Consider the following 16865-nt stretch of genomic DNA (forward strand, 5'->3'; position numbering starts at 1 on the left):
TGAGTGTTGAATGCAAGACAAAGATAATGTTTTTACATTAAAATATGTTCGAAGGGTAATTAAAATATAGCCAGATATTCCTCTAGAATAGCTAAAATATGGCTAGGAATACCTCTAAAATGTGGCCTGCAATTCCTTGGGGGTAGAATTTCTCAGTGGTAGCTAAAATAAGTCTGGAATTATTCAGGGGAAGTTAAAATATTCTCGGAATTCCCCAGCCATGGCGTATATTTCGAGAAACATGTGCGCTCGACCATGGGGTATGGAATGTCTGTTGGATGTGCCCTTCTCCCACAACAGCCTAATAATACGCCTGAATAAAATGGTTCCATAATTCCACTTCCATTCATCTGCTTTTCAAATTCTATGAGAACAGCAGATCTTATATCTAAATGGTTGGATTCCAGATTTGTTGTTTTTATTGTTTCACTTTCTCATTCTCTATTAAAATAATTATTATCTCAAATCTCAATAATATATTTACTTGCCTATTCCACTTGGTCTCTGAACCAGTCACACTATGCCGGTAAAAAATACAATCTGATGGAAAAGTCATTTCGTATGAAATATTCGTAATGCTAACAGGATGAAATAATGTACACAAAGAAATTCTGAGACTGTACATCGACAGCACACGTGTTCGAAAATCAAAATTCAATAAAAAAAATTAACGGAGATTTGCCGAATGCCGAACTGTATGACATTATACGTCGGTCAGTGGTCGGACAAATCTCGCTACGGATCACATACACGAATCCTCTCCGATAGATTCCGACAAGTTTGTTTACAATTACAAATGAAGTTCTTGTTGCTTGGTGGCGATTTAACATTTTTATTTTGTTGTTATGTTGTTACATTATACATATTGTATAATATTCTTCATACTTTCTATATAATTTAAACCGTAATTTTTACAATGGATATTGATTCGAATGGCTCAGATTCGCTGCGACAACAGTTCCAACTACTTCAAGAGCAACATAAAAAGAAACTATTGTTACGTAAACAGAAATTATCTACCCAAACAGAGGTCACAGCCGACCAAAAACCGGAATATATGAATAGCGTAAATGGTCACGGTTCGACAATTATTGAAGATGTAGATAATCTAGAACTTCAGGTACATCCACCTTAGGGTTATTTCTTGTGCGGTAGCTTCTCTGAGCATGACATGTAGTGCTTGATAAGTTGATATATGGCTTGCATCATTCATCGTGCAATCCGGTGTAAGTGACTGAGAGCGGTATATTTGATTCGTATGACAGATCACATCCATCAAGATACCCATCATTCTGATAGATCATTCATACAATCACACATACAGACAAAATATGTGGACAAACTTATTTGAATATTAACCCAGTGATCAGATCACTGTACATTTGCAGTCTTTTGTCATATTTTATACTTCCAGTATGGCATAATCATGAATTTGACGGCAAAGGCTATGTGAATCTATTAAAAATAAATATAATTGGATCACCTGCATTCCAACTTTCACTTCCTTCAATTACTATGTCTAATTACATGACCACTGCAGGCTTAGTAACCACCACATAAAAAGCCCGCCAGTGATTACTGATTAATAACCTTTGATGACCCTTCAAAAGATGAAGGCTTAAGGAGCATGTTTCAATATTCTATTCCCTTTTCTGTTAATGAAAATAGGTATGCCTCCCTATTCCTCTTCCCCACTATTGAGACATAATAGACATCAATAGTGTTGACAAGACTCATTTCATAATTTTTTTTACAATTTAATGATTTCATGTATAAAAAATTGACAAAGTAACAAAATAAGCAACAATACAGACCATACTGATCAAGAATATCTACTCTTTCTGACTGATCTTAAAAGTATGTGCATGAAATAACTTTCTTCACTTTTTTTTTGGTACAGTTGAACAGTAATCTGAGTGAAGACTTTTCAAGGACATCTGAGTATGATAATAAAATACGGGTAAGCCAGTATTAGTCTGGTATTTAATTGAATATTAAAGAGCAAACTGGTACTTAACTGATATTTGGAGTATGGAATAAATCACTCAATTCATTTGTCTTATAGGAATTAAAAGATGAAAATGGGAGATTGTATAAGTTGTTAGCTGAGCGTGATGAGGAGATGAGAATACTACGTAAACAAATTAATTCAGAAAGACAGGCAATTGCTGGCAAGTCTCAAAATATATATTATTCTTTTTGTAATTGAAGTGATCTAGTATTGTACATATTTTTGTCATTGCAATAACATGATGTCATTTCACTGTTTGTTGCATCAAATAAGTTGTATCAGTTTTTTGGTAAAAAATCCCTATCACATAATTAAGTTTAGCATTTGCTGAGTATTATGTTGTAAATAATTTACTATTAATGATTGGAAGCACTATCTAACAGTTATTTATGTGCATGCATGCAGTTCTAAATTTCCCCATATAGGTAATAATATCTAACATCTTAAAGAGGGTTATTTTTAGGCAGTGGTCCTGGATCTGATACTGCTGCCAATCGTATTATGGAATTATCGAGAAAGAACAGGGAATTAGCATCGGAAATTGAAAAAGAAAAGAGAAAAGCAAAACAACTTTCCAAAAAAATTACTGACATGGAAAGTCAAGTAGGTGGTTTCTCCTCATTAAAACACAAAAGCCAACCACAATAGCAAGTGTCCATTTGATGACTTTAAGACAGAGCAAAAATCCAATCTTTTTATGTAGAATTCTTCTATGGCAGCACAAGTAACCAAGCATGACACACAGAGAAGCAAGGATGTTACTGACGAGGTCAGAACTAGGGTGACAATGCATATTGGTGACAGGGATTGTGACCTGGCTAAACATAATGTGTTCTCAAAAGTTATGAGGCAACAAGGAGCATTAAACCATATTTATCTAATTCACTTAATATATCAGATCTTGTATTTCCATATTTTAATATAGGGAAAAAATAACTCTCAAGTGCTTGAAGAGAAATTAAAACAAGCCCTGGCAAAAGTAGCTGAATATCGTAACCAGTGTGAGATTTTAAAGAAGGAAGCAAGGATTGCCCAAAAGGTAAATACCTATATAACATGATCTGAGGTAAATTAAAGTATGAAATCTTGAAGTACATAGGGATTGACTCTGTTGACTGGCCCTCAACAACCTAAGCAGCCGTTACCTTCAAAGATGACTGAAGAGGAAAGTAACCTTTGCCAGTATATAAGATTCACAAACCACCACTCATGAACCAGACATCTATATTGGCAAACCTAATTTTCTCAATATGACTCGATCAGTTTCTAACAAAAACAGTCTTTTTTACACAAAAAGACTACACACACCAAAGGATCAATTTCCATAAACACATCTACCAGTCAGAATATTAACACAACAAAGCAGGAATAAACAATACTGATAATGGCTGCATCAGTGCAGTACATGGGATACAGATAGAACTGATATTGTATTCTCTATATAAAGGTTATAGCAAAAGAATGTGGTGAAGGAATGAATGTGACAGCTGTACTAAATGAGCCAAGTGGCTGGCGTGGCAGACAACAGCAAATAACTACCTTGCAAAATAAGGTATGTTTATTGTCATAATACTAGCTTATATTTCCTTGCATAGTTATACCATATGAAGTGAATGGGAAAACAAACATACCTATGGCAATTTCAAAATTATTTTGCAGAAAAACTCTTCCTCCCCAACACAAACATCAACCATCACTGCAGGTTGCATGGACCCAGATATTGCTGAAGTATAACTAATCTATTTAGGTGAATGAACTGAAGGCCCAGCTAAATGATGTGATGCATTCAAAACAAGCCCTATCAACGAATGGTTTACCAAATCAAAATTATAATGTGCAACGAGTTATGACGCCATCATTTCATGACGAAAAACATAAACAGATGCTGAAAAAGATGGAGAAAAGCAAGAAAGAAGAATACGAGGTTGATACAATTTAGCAAAAACACCTAACCTGCATAACTGCATTGTTTAAAAACCAAAACTGTTGTGCCCTTACTCCTGTCATTACATAATATGATGACAATGTAATTACATAATATGGTGACAATTGCAATCAGGTCTCTAGAGTAACGTTTAAGTCCAGCTTTTCTGTATTAATATTTACTGGTACATTTTATCAACATTTCTTATAGAAAACCAGCGGTGAACTACACCTGCTGAATGAAGAACATCAAAAACTGCAAACAAAATTCGACGCTGCAAAAACACGCAATAAAATATTGACCGGAGAACTGAAGAGTTTGAAAGAAAAAACTAAAATGTTAGCAGAGAAAGGGGCGCACGACGATGAACTGATTTCTGCTTTAATGGTAAATCTTTTTGAGATTCAAATTGTCGGATATTAGTTGTTGGATGTTGTCATCCAACTTTGTGTGTTTCCAACTTTTTATCGTCTAAGATTACTAGATCAGAAATGTTGGACGATGTGTTAAAGCGTATAAAATCGATACCCTAAAGAACCGATGTGATATAAATTTTAGAGAGAACAAGAGAGACTGAAGAAAACAGTAGAAAAGAAAAATTCTCAGATCGCTGAGCGCAGTCAATCTAGACACGAGAAAGTACAACAAGATACTGAACTTGTGGCAACCCTGACTCAACTGTGTAAAGAAAGAGAGGAAAAGGTTGCTCAACTTGAACGCGAACTTAATTCCTTGGCAATGAACCTTGCCGAAGCGCCAGCGAGGAGGAACATTGGATCAGCGGACAAAGCTACCATCACAGATGAGGTACCTGTTGAGAGAATATCAAGTTCTTTTAATGACCATCAACAAAATACGAGTGAAACGATGGTATCTAAACCAAAAGAGGTGGATGGACAATCGCGAGGAAGACGTATTGTACGATCCACTAGTAAGAATACCAATACTCTGCCACCAACCCCGCCAAAGTCTGGTAGCGGAAAAAGAAGATCAAGTGGCCTGAGAAGGTATTGTCAAGGGTACAAATAAATACCTTTCATTTTTCGCACCTGGAATATCCATGTTTACTAATCATTTCTTTACAGTGATAGTCGATGCAACAGCGTTAATACACAGTTTGATGAATATCAAACACTTTACGAAACCACAAAGATTGAACGTGACAAATTAGCTGAACTTGTTGCAGTTTTTCAAAACAGGTATTTTCATGAACTTATAAGAAATGTTTGAGGTTTATTACATTGATCCAGCTCAAACGTAGAGCCAAAGCCAAATGGAGCTAAGAGCGATTAGCAGTTGAGTCATTGTCAAGATGGTCATTGTCAATTCAGTTGTATTGACTTTGACTCTGGTGCCCTTGTATGCAGCTATAAGGCATATTCACGTTCGTAATTCTCAGATATATGGTATTATTCTATATTGCGGTTTATGCAATATTATTATAGCCTTATAGGTTACAAATAATAAAATTTCTCTCTTCTGTGTCTCATCACAGGGAAAAAGAGGTCTATGACTCTACGTGTAAAATGTCTAGTGATGTAAAAAGTTTGCAGAGACAAAATGTGGAACTTGAGAAAAAGCTAGCTCGACTTCACGCACAGCGTTCGGCTCAAGATAAGAATGGTAAGAAACATCATCGTTCAAGGACTGGTACTAGTGATGAAAGACCAACTGAACCATACTACGTTGAAGAACTTGAAACTCAGTAAGTTCAAAGATGGTTTTCTTATGAAACATAGAATTTCTCCAAGGAAACCAATAGCTAACAAAAATATTTCTTTTGCGTTTTTCTATTGCCAAAAAGATGAGAACGATGCGTTGAAGGAAGCTTTAGAATCAACATTAGAAGGAAAGAAAGAGGACTTTCAATATTATCAAAATATCGTTGAACAGACAAAGAGAATTTTCTTGCAAGGATTACATCAGTATAGACAGACATCTTCAACAACGTCAAGTGCTAATACGCTAAGGACTTAATTACACGGAGATTCAGATCCTAAGAAATGTTCAAATTAAATCACGATTAAACATATTATTATTACCTGTGATAAAACCTAGATTTAAGACAAAGTCAAGACCAAACAACACGTAACTCTCATTCCAGTCGTTCAACGACACAGCCTCGTACCCAGGCACTAACGATTACTAAAAATAGTCACAGTACAGGCTTTTACATAGATCAGCGGCCAAGCTTAGTGATCGTGCAGAGGTGCTTTCGTTCAGCTTATAACCACTTATCTATGTAAAATCCTATCCTAATCCTAGTGGCTATCAGTGAACATGTGTTACTGCTCGAAGCACGTTTTCATTCTGGGCAATTCGATTTGTACAATAAATTGCTCGCCCTTTGTCAAAAACATATTTTTGTCTTCTTTCCAGGGGTCGGCCATGCCAGTTATCATGACTAATTCATGGGCTCTGTTCCAGCAATTCTATAATTCTCACAATTCTAGATATATTGCTTAAAAAACGTACGAGTGAGACTTTGCCTGACTATACATGGCCTAACTCCTAGTATGTTCATTGTTTCTCTGTTTCCGCTGCCCTACCGTTCCGCACTCACTTCTGGTTCATGCATGGCGACACTTACAGTAATCAAATTTTATACACTGATAAAAATTGTTAAATTGATCATACGAATATTGTTTCATCTTTCCTCTTCTTCATCACGACCTGGCCAGGCTTGTGTTGAGCATCAGGATGATTTTCAAGTTCCTTAGGACACGAACTCACCTATAAATGTTTGTATGTACATGTAGCAACTTTAAGTGTTCAACGATCATTCCGCTAGCAGTATGCGCGTGCACATATTCATGCCGAAATTACCGTTGCGACAACACACAGTAAAAATATGATTATACGATATTCATAGTTCGAGTTAAAGACTGGAACTTCAACGTGTATGGATTGTAAAATTTTCTTGGTTGTGTACAAACAAACATACCGCACAACCAGACGATTGGGACATGTTTTAGTTAAACATTCAAGCTTTTATTGTTACTACCAACAATCACACATGAAAAGAAAGTCTATTCAGTGGACAAAAGTGCAGTCAGACAAATGAGCACTCGGTGCTGTAGTGCTCTTGGTGTTTTATTGTCCGATAACACGCGAGAAATATACAGTGTAGATCGATACTTACAGGACTATCAACAAGAAGTTGTTTTAGATCGTAGAAAATGCCAGAATCCTCTTGAGTAAGGAAGCTTATAGCTGTACCACTCTTGCCCGCACGACCTGTACGCCCGATACGATGAGTGTAATCTAAGGAGGAAAATATATTGGGTAACAAATCCACAAAATGAGCTAACATGATGAATCTATAGGATCAGTTTGTAAACACCAGAGTGCACAACTTTACCTTCGATAGTTTTAGCCATGTCGTAGTTAAGAACCAATGACACATCTCTAAACAAAAAAGGCGCAAAATCGGTACAGGCAAATTGACAACAGTTATCAAATTTTAGTCAAACTCAGCCGTGTGACAGTGCTATCTACACAACAACTTACCTAACATCGATACCTCGACCTGCAACATCTGTCGCCACTAATATATCTTTACTGCCATTCTTTAAACTCGCTAGAGCAAACTCTCTGAAAGGGATTTCAGAGTAAACAATATGCTCATTTGGTTATACATACTATAAACTGTAAAGTAAAATATTGTCATATGCCCACTTAAACCGACGTATATATGATTATTTAACTGCTATATCAGACGATGATTCTAAATCTTCTAAAGCTAGATGAAACCTCCTAGAAATATTCTTCCAATTTAAGGTATAGCCAATCATTTTACCTCGATTCTTGGTTTTTTCCACCATGAAGAGTAACTGCTCTGTACTATACATAGAATAGAAATACATGAATAATAAGATAAAATTTGCAGATATGCATAGTACTAGTACTTTTTATATCAGCATTAAAAAAGGGGTTCCAAGTGGGGAATTATTCAACTGAAACACAGATCTATAGCTCCGTTGGCGGGTTTCCCATCACTTCCGGCCGAAACCAAGAGAGACCTAAAGAAGATAATGTTTACCCCCATTTTCTCCAGTGATTTCGCAAGGACATCAGCTCCCTGAAAAATATAGAAAGGTACTGTTCTCATTCCAATAAAGATTTACGTGATTCGTTATAATTCGTGATTCGTTTTATTTAAAATGCTTTACCTTCTTCTGATTGACGAACACCATAATAGGAGGCTGCATATCACCCCTGCTGAGAATTTCTAGAAGCTTTTTCCTATTTCGCGAGAAAAAGGAATATTGTTTTAAGTTGAGAAAATCAGGAATTTTTCATACCCCATTATTTCACATCATTCCAGCACTCCAGCTTATTATACAGCGTCCTTAATGTTTTCAGCATGCACTTCAATGATGAGGAAAGCACGAAATATACCCAACATATAGGACAATACCTCTTTTGTGGTTCTGTCATCATATGCACGATCTGTACCACCCGCTCCGTTGGTTTACCTGGAGATATTGAAAAAAAGACACAATGCAAAAAAAAACCATAAACGAAGGAATCGCTATATATGGAACAGATGGACGGACGTAGGCCCTGAACGAAGTTCATTCTTCTCCGACATAAATCTCCTTATCAATGAACAATAAGTAAGAAACATTTGACCAAATACATACCAAATGAACCGATGTACACAACTGCTGCACGCCTGAAACCAATAATTGAAATAGAAAAATTTACTTGAGTTACATGATCGACATCATTCCCGACACAGACATGGAATGAACTCCAATGGGGGGTTACAATCTAGCGGGTTGAAAGGTTCGGGTTTATGTGGATTCACCGCAAGTTTCTTAGATTGTGATGGGTACATATTCTTTCTTTTGCAGTTTGAATCTTCCAGGAAGACTACAATTGATTAGCAATACATAATATAGACCTCAGTCAATACGTTGCTGTGAGGTTTATTATCTTTCCAAATAATTATTGCACAAAAGTGTCGAACCTCAGGTAAGTTTTCGCCAGCCGCTCAACAGAAGGCGGCATCGTTGCTGTAAACATGACCGTCTAAAACGAAATGAAGCAGACATTTGACAGTCAAATCCATCAGATCCAAATACTACGATACTATTCAAATCGTCCCGAGGAAAGGTTGTATATACGCTACTGAGGCCAAATATATATGCTGTTCTCTCACCTGACGATAGCGATCTTTGGAAGCAACTCTTTCCAGCAGTTTAGCAGGATCTTCAGCATCATCTGTATCAGGTTTGATGTTGGTAACAGGAATATGTTCTAATATTGTCTGCACGTCTGGTTCAAAACCCATGTCAATCATACGATCAGCCTGTCGGGAAAATCAGAAAATACACATGCATGTTTTTGAACCTTAAGAAAGTTAACGTTTGGTATTTTTGTGCACAGTAAGAAAATGATATTTTTCTGCATCATTAACCGAGGTTATCAAATAGGAACATATATTTTCATAAATTATTTGTTAGAATAAACGGAAGAGAAGCAGACGAATGATGATCGACAAAAAATGGAAGCAATTTCTAGATTGATTCTCATTCACCGCGAACGTTCCATGAGGTGAAAAATATTTCCCAAAACCAAAAAAAACTGTTTCCAATTCCCATGAAACACCAATGGACATCGCAGATGCATTAAATAATGCAAATCTCAATGATTCTTCAAAAGCATTTGCTAAACAACATTGATAGCACTGCCACTGACGAGCTTATTACAATGAAATCAATATGATCGACCAGAATACCTCGTCCAACACAATGTATGAACAACGTGATAAAACAAGATAGCGATTTTCTAATAAAAGAAAAACAGAACCATTCAGACCATAGGTCTGACGCTAGGAGTGCCCATTACATTAAAACAGGAAGGAATTGGAATTGCATATTTTTACATTTTCTATTGGTTTCTCTCCGTGAGAAAAACAAGTCACGAACAAAACACTGTAGAAAGTTTGTATCAAGCAGGCTTCCTTTTTCATATATAATATTTGGGATTTATAATATTTAGATATATGTTTGGAAGACCATTCTTCCATTACGGAAGATTGTAATATGACATTTGTAATTTTTACCTAAAACGTCAATAAGACGACCAGGTGTGGCGATAACAATCTATTGAAGAATAAATACAAAGTAATGGAAAATATCAGTGGAATTTTTGAACATAAAGTAAACAGAATCTAGGCAGCAAAACTTACTTCAACTCCAAGCCTGAGTTGGAAGCCTTGATCCTCCCTCGATAACTAGAAACAATATTTGTGTGATTAGACGTACTTAATATAACAAGAAGTTACTGTATTCTTATTTATTCTATTCAATCCCAAAACACAGATCTACCAACACTGGCTCAAAAAATCATGCATGAAGTACTTACACCACCAATTACAGACACAGTCCTAACACCAAGTGGTTTGGCAAATTTTAAAGTCTCCTCCTCAATCTTAAGAAAAACAAATGAACTTAGTATTATATATGTACTGTTTATCTCTGATATTTTACGGCAATACGACCAGACCTGCTGCGCAAGTTCTCTGGTTGGAGCCATGATGAGTGCGTATGGTCCTTGATCAATGTCTTGTTCTCTGGAAGTGAATTAGATAGAAGTCGTACAAAGTCGTAATCTCAAATTGCTTAATAATGGCAATGCAATGCAAGCCAGGGCAGGGCGGAAAATCAAACTCTAAAGTTATTAATTGAATGCGTTCTTTCTGTTCACCTGACAATTTTTGGTAAACCCATGATCCATACAAGAAGCGGCAAAACAAATGCCGCCGTCTTTCCACTACCTACGCACAAAGTGATAAGACAAAGGTGACGTTAATCACAAAAATATAAAGCATACACAAGAAATAAAGCAAAAAGAGACCAGTAATCACAGTAATACAGTATTTGGAATAAACCATTGATTAACTTAGCAACAACACTGCCGTATTAACGAAATAGTGGAGGGCGGAGTTTCACACCATTTAGATTCGTTACAATATAACGACTTCTTTACCGGTTTCAGCAACGCCAATAATGTCGCGACATTGTAATCCAATTGGAATGGCTTGTCTCTGAATAGGTGTTGGATCCTAAATAATGGATTATAAGCCTTTTTAACTACTGAACTATACAACAATAAACATGCAATGTTACGCTAGGGAAAAAATATCTAAGAGGTGATTGCTGTGGGTATAGTTGTAAAAATATGGAAGCTTTAAGGCGATGGGGAAAAATGTACCGATCGAGCTCACCTCACTTAAAGTGAAAGATCGGGCCATTCTTTAAACACTGAGACTAGACTAACAGACACTGTATTTTCTTACCTTATAACCAAGTTTGTCAATTGTTTCTAAGAGCTCAGGGGGAAGATTCGACTCTTGCCAGTTTCGTATCGGATTTGGAATCCGACCACCTGCAAAAAATTGACACTTATATGAAGAAGAACTACAAGGTGTTTGAAGGCACGAAGTTTTAATGGTTTTCATTTAAGTAAAGGCAATGATTGTATAAATGCATTATCCAGTTTTCGTGTCGTTATAGTGCTTTTCTATTACTCGTAATAGTTTCTTTACTTTCTTACGGATTTCTCACCCAAAATCAAGGAAGGAGAGGACATGACCTGCCTTTCCTATCAACCATGCATTTGGAAAAATGTCAAACAGAATTTTCCTCCAATTTTAACAGAACCATAACAAACACTCTCCAAAGCGAAATAAAGTAAAAGAAGTTATCAAGATTACCTTTACACGAAATACCAAAATCTTCTTTAAATATTCTCCAATCTCTCTCAGTCATCTCATCAAGATCCTTGTGGGTCCAATGACGATCATCAAACGCTTGCTTCTTTTCTTTGTCACGTATTCTGTTAACACGTGTACTACACGTGGGGGAAAAATGAACGGTTGTGTCAGAGTATAAGATACTTGTTTCACGAACACACTCGAAAAATCCTATAGATGTATTTTTGTAGAAAACCATAAACGCGTCTCTGATAATTACAAATTTTTAAAACTTTAAAAAAATTTTCTTCCCCTATACCGCGTAAGGTAATACTTTGGCCGTTTGGGAATCATATTTATACCTCCCTAACCAGAGTACGCCCTTGAAGGAAAAATTCAGCCATACTACATTGATACACGAGATAGCAGAGTTTATGGCCAGTAGTAGGGAAACATTGTTGGTTAAGTGGGGTAGATTGTCTCTAGGACCCTAGAATATGGTCTTACACTTCTTGGTCTTTCTCAGCCTGCGTTCTTCTATCTTCCAGAAGCTCCGAGTAGAAACGACTTGTTTTCTTTTGACTCTAAAGAACAAAGGAATAATCAGTTAAGTTTTCAATAGACAGTTACCACATAATATGACAAAGCGAGGCTGATTAAAATAATCTGGACAAAAAACAAAATCAACAGCATCTACAATGACATTTCATGCAGTTAAAAATCATATATTCTGCGTCACTTATTGAATGTTATATAGAAATTCTCTAAAAACCCAAGCAGACGTCGTCGAGCATTGGAAGTCGTCCAGCATCGAAAGCAAGCGTCCGTTCATTTCTACCCAATGCGATGTATACATACATGTACATTGGGTTCGATATAATCTGTATGTCACAGTTTAGCGAGAACGTTAACTCTAACCTTTATATCAATTCCACCGATGTGACCTCGTCCAAATAGTTGAATAGCGTGCTTGTCTTTGTAACTACAAAAACAAATCGCTGGGTCACTCAAAAGATAGCAAAATAACTGAAATCATGATAGATTAGTTGCTACTAATACATGTAAAATAAGTACGTGCAAAGCAGATAATATAAATAAAGTGATAAAAAAGGTTTAAAGGTTTGCGGTTCCTGGGAAGAAAATATTGTATATATAACCGAGAATGACAAACATTTTGACGTTTTCACAAAAGGCAGTTCATGTCATATAGCTAGTATACACGAACATATACCTATATATATAAGATAGTGTGCACTTCTTTCAATTTTAAACTTACATTGGATTGTAATCTATGGATGTATCTTCGTTCACATCCCAGTCGAACACAAACTTTTTGTCAGTCAATCTTCGTACTTTGCGTTTCTTTTTTGTTATTCCCAAGTACCTCGCCTAATCAAGTATTAGAACTAAGATTATGCAAAAAAGGTTTGAAAATACTAATTCAAATGCAAACTACATCAACCAGAGGTAAATAACTCTCGCTGAACACGATATCTTATCCCGTTGACCGATCTCAATCAGCATGGTAAGAGCCGGTGAGCACTGTGATGCGTGTGCATCATCAAATATATTAAGCTTATCAAATACCATCTTTAAAAGCGTTTAGCAAGAGCATTCATCTAATAATCTTTCTTGAACCAGGTTTTATAGTACCTTTATGGCTTCTTTCTCCATCGTAGAATCTGGATTCTTGCTCTACACCAAATACAAAAAACTCAGCATCGGAATTTACTGCATGTGTACAAACTTAAATAAATTAATATCAATTAGTTAGCATTTGAATTATTACGACTAAGATTCTTGGATATGATGAAAGTAAAGATTGTCCTTGTTGACTTAGACGGGAGACAATTAAGTTGTTGCGTTAATTCTGATAGTTTTTTAATGCCAACCGTATAGTTTCTAAAACACGTGTCATCACTACTGTATACTATTATTTACTCTTAAAGCAAGGATAAAAAGAATTAAGTTAGTGTTAGAAGACTTCATCTCACTTTATCATCATCTTCTGGTTTTCGATTTCTTCGGTCACGTCTTTCTCTGTCATATCCTGGATATTGAACAACATGTCAAATGTTACTAAAACTTCGCCGTTAAAAATATATGAAAGGCAACTTTACCGATTCATTTTCTCAAATACATACATTGTGAAAATACTTACATACTGTTACAGTTCAGCATGTTTTAAAAGTAAGCAAGCCTTATGGTATGGGTGTTCTGTTCTGTTAAGTCAATCATTTTGGATTGCAATTAAAATGACATTGCCTCCCAAAGGTCAAACAAGGATGGTTTGTACCATCCACTGCCACTGATTTCGACCAAAAACGTTTTTCTTGCATACAGTATTAGCTCATCTCTCCTTAAATATTTCAACACACTGGTTAACCAACACACCTCTAGTGGCATCTGCTTCCTTTTGAAACTGCTCCCTTGTCTTACGTTCTTCCTAAGTTTGAAAATTAGAATGTAAGTACACACAATTACAGGGTGACACTCACATAAAACTCTAAACAATTAATTTTAACATTGTGCTTCGGTCAACCTACAATTCATGGAAATATTGGTGACCCTCATCTACCCCATACACTATCTACACTGTGTGTGACCATGCACTGCACCTCTAGTTTCTTGCGCTTCTCAGCAACCTCTTCTTGCCGTTTTCGTAATGCTTCAGCAGCTCTTTCTTCTTTGGTCAGAAATTTTGGCTGAAACAAGCAGGAAAATTAAACCCACTTTCTTAAATCAACATCATAAAAAACCAAGGTTACCTAGGGTACCATTAAATCTACTGTATTCAGGTTTAAAAGATCTAGATGTTATGGTTCTCTCTCAACCAATGTATCACTGTTCTATTTTATTAAATATTGGTACTGTAAAATCCAACTAATATGCATTGTGGTGTCAGTGGTGTCAGTGTTATAGTGTTGAAACAAATGATTGTATGTACATATTAGGCATAAGAAATGAAGAGTGATCACTTTTTTCACTATGGTGTATACACTATTAGTATTATCATAACCCATTTTATCATGTTACTTTATGTTTAATGTTTAATGACTTTCTCAAACACAGATGAGACAAAAGACATGGGTTTTTTCACTTTTTGACGCCCGCAACGTGAAAAATTGAAAATCTATTCACTTGCATTCAGTTATTTTACCATTTTCTTGGCAGAAACAGAAAAAGGCTTATTGCCAATTATTTGCTGATTATCAGGCAATAATCGGCCGATTACCAATTATTTTTAAAAAGGCCGATTAATCGGCTTTGCCATTATTTACCGATTAATCGGCTCATCCTTACATGTTAGCATGACAAATCTAATTTCTATTCAAAAACCTTTTCTTGAGCTTTTTTCTCAGCTTCACGTCTTGCAATCATTTCTTCCAAAGATAAAGGTTGTTTCTTGGGAGCATTTTTTTCAGTTCCAGTCTTTTCCTCTTCTTGCAGTTCACTAAAACATATAACTTGTGTGTGAACAAATAAAATTGATGGGACAATGTTTCAAATAATCTGGACAATATTTCTATTACTTTGGTTTTTCTTCAGCTTTGGTTTTACTTGGAGAATCTGCCCTGTAAAAATTGAAAAAAAACACTGGTAAATCAGCCAAATATGTGTGCAAGGATTTATCACCTAAAACATTATATCCCAATAAAGTGTTGGTTCATACTTCATATAAGCTATACTGAATACTGTTAAAAATACATACTTTACTCTCTTCTCTTTTGATTTACCAGGCGACCGTGATCTATGAGGAAAATATATGCAGAAATGCCCATCTGTACCTTACAAATAGTCTGTAATAGGATTATTTTTTCAACAAGGAATCCTCTCAAGAGAATTAACTTTCTAGAGTTTCTATTCATTTGACCTCTAATCAGAGTTGCACGTTAGAGTAGCATAGGGCTATTTCTAGTCAACTTTCATCAGACCTTGTGCAACTCTTATTTTTGTTTAACAGCTTTGCTGGCCTTCAAGAGTCTAAAATAGGTATTGGAATCTAAAAAAATCCCATGCCAACTCTCCTTGTCTAGCCCAGCAGCTTAGCTAATGCTTATTTTGTGATACCTTGAACGCTTCCTTGAAGATCTATCACGATCTCTTCTTCTTTCCCCGTCTTTATCTCTGACTTTATCTCTATCTTTGTCCTTGTGTCGGTCTTTTCGTCGACTCTTGTGTTCTCTGTCCCTTTTTTTATCTTTATGACTACCCTTTTCCCGACCTCTCTTGCTCTTGTCGCGATCTCTGTGTCGGTCAGTCTCTTTATCCCGACTGTGTCTATCATCATCTCGCTTTACATCATCTCGTGATTCTTGTCTAGTACTTCCACTAGTATCATCTAGTCTAGCATCTGTGTTTCCACTGATTACAGACACAATAGAGCTTGGGAGTGTTTTGATCTCTTCCATTTTGTGTAGCTTTGACCGCTTGTTGTACAGTATGAATGTTTATTTCAACTTCATGGGATAAATTTTGAGTATCACAATTCTTTTACTACACGTTTTCGGCAGCCATGTTGCTGGCAACTGAGCCAGCAAGTGGTAACTGCGGTATTTAAACGCACGAAACTTCATGCAAAAAAGCCTGATGTTGCACACGAGTTGCACGAAGTTTGACTGGCACGTTCCATAGATTCTATGTTCTAACCGATCTATGTTCGAATCAAACATCAAAATTCACGTTAAATAACACAGCTTCTTTAGTTTCACGAACCGGTAAACTAAATGAGTACGCCGGCTTGTGTAAACAGCCACAAAGAAGGCCAACATTTCAAAAGGGAGTACTTTTTGGGCCCTGCCTGTAACATGTGCATGCTAAGGCATCTTCAGACTAACGCTATCTCTGGTATTCAAACTCTATTTTTTAATCTATCAGTCATATTTTTTTCACTTTAAACTGGTATATGGCTGCTTTTAAAGCATTATGTTAGACCTCAAATATAATTCGTTGATGAATTATATATACTATTGCCCAATTTCAGTATACAGTTTCTTGTCTTTTTGGCAATTTTGCTTTCAGAAACTATTATACGCTATCCTTCATTTGAGCGCATCTAAGTTATTATTGCATGAAAATCAAACATCAAAACTCACGTTAAACAATACTCGGTTAAAAACGTTTATAACATAGCTTGTTTAGTCTTACTATGAGTTGATTAAATGAGCACGTCGGCTTGTGTAAACAGCCACATCGATTGCAGTTCCTGTACTATCGGTATAGCT

The 16865-nt window shown here is 36.1% G+C and overlaps 2 protein-coding genes across 2 annotated transcripts; one reads left to right on the top strand and one right to left on the bottom strand.

Moving 5' to 3' along the window:
- Positions 1–783: 783 nt before the first annotated feature.
- On the top strand, positions 784–5728 carry LOC114522673 (coiled-coil domain-containing protein 13-like). The gene is made up of 12 exons (XM_028543412.1): positions 784–1120; positions 1901–1960; positions 2066–2171; positions 2475–2614; positions 2715–2780; positions 2937–3050; positions 3459–3563; positions 3759–3935; positions 4146–4322; positions 4494–4942; positions 5021–5134; positions 5431–5728. The coding sequence occupies exons 1-12, from the start codon at positions 917–919 to the stop codon at positions 5642–5644; spliced, it is 1926 nt and encodes a 641-aa protein (XP_028399213.1). The 5' UTR covers positions 784–916; the 3' UTR covers positions 5645–5728.
- A 152-nt stretch (positions 5729–5880) lies between these two features.
- On the bottom strand, positions 5881–16157 carry LOC114522663 (probable ATP-dependent RNA helicase DDX23). Its single transcript, XM_028543403.1, has 31 exons — positions 15712–16157; positions 15353–15391; positions 15174–15215; positions 14980–15094; positions 14259–14345; positions 14035–14086; positions 13635–13690; positions 13294–13335; positions 12917–13029; positions 12559–12622; positions 12148–12224; positions 11662–11798; positions 11245–11333; positions 10935–11010; positions 10653–10722; positions 10452–10518; positions 10311–10376; positions 10135–10179; positions 10009–10048; positions 9682–9731; positions 9103–9252; positions 8911–8972; positions 8582–8613; positions 8356–8413; positions 8108–8180; positions 7978–8016; positions 7735–7778; positions 7446–7529; positions 7297–7343; positions 7078–7199; positions 5881–6668 (listed from the first exon to the last, which is right to left on the bottom strand). Exons 1-31 carry the CDS (start codon positions 16050–16052, stop codon positions 6567–6569), a joined length of 2481 nt encoding a protein of 826 aa, XP_028399204.1. The 5' UTR covers positions 16053–16157; the 3' UTR covers positions 5881–6566.
- Between the last annotated feature and the right edge of the window lie 708 nt (positions 16158–16865).

The sequence above is a fragment of the Dendronephthya gigantea genome, unplaced genomic scaffold (assembly GCF_004324835.1).
Source record: "Dendronephthya gigantea isolate DGI-Jeju-01 unplaced genomic scaffold, DenGig_1.0 000000F, whole genome shotgun sequence".
Lineage (NCBI taxonomy): Eukaryota > Metazoa > Cnidaria > Anthozoa > Malacalcyonacea > Nephtheidae > Dendronephthya > Dendronephthya gigantea.

Bases quoted from the DNA above. Each gene is read 5' to 3' on its own strand.
- LOC114522673 (XM_028543412.1), top strand. From the start codon at position 917: ATGGATATTGATTCGAATGGCTCAGATTCGCTGCGACAACAGTTCCAA. The intron at 3,051-3,458 runs GTAAATACCTAT...CTCTATATAAAG, and splicing joins AAGCAAGGATTGCCCAAAAG to GTTATAGCAAAAGAATGTGG. The intron at 3,936-4,145 runs GTTGATACAATT...CATTTCTTATAG, and splicing joins GCAAGAAAGAAGAATACGAG to AAAACCAGCGGTGAACTACA.
- LOC114522663 (XM_028543403.1), bottom strand. From the start codon at position 16,052: ATGGAAGAGATCAAAACACTCCCAAGCTCTATTGTGTCTGTAATCAGT. The intron at 15,095-15,173 runs GTAATAGAAATA...TATATGTTTTAG, and splicing joins AAAGCTGAAGAAAAACCAAA to TGAACTGCAAGAAGAGGAAA. The intron at 7,530-7,734 runs GTAAAATGATTG...AATCCCTTTCAG, and splicing joins GGAAAAAACCAAGAATCGAG to AGAGTTTGCTCTAGCGAGTT.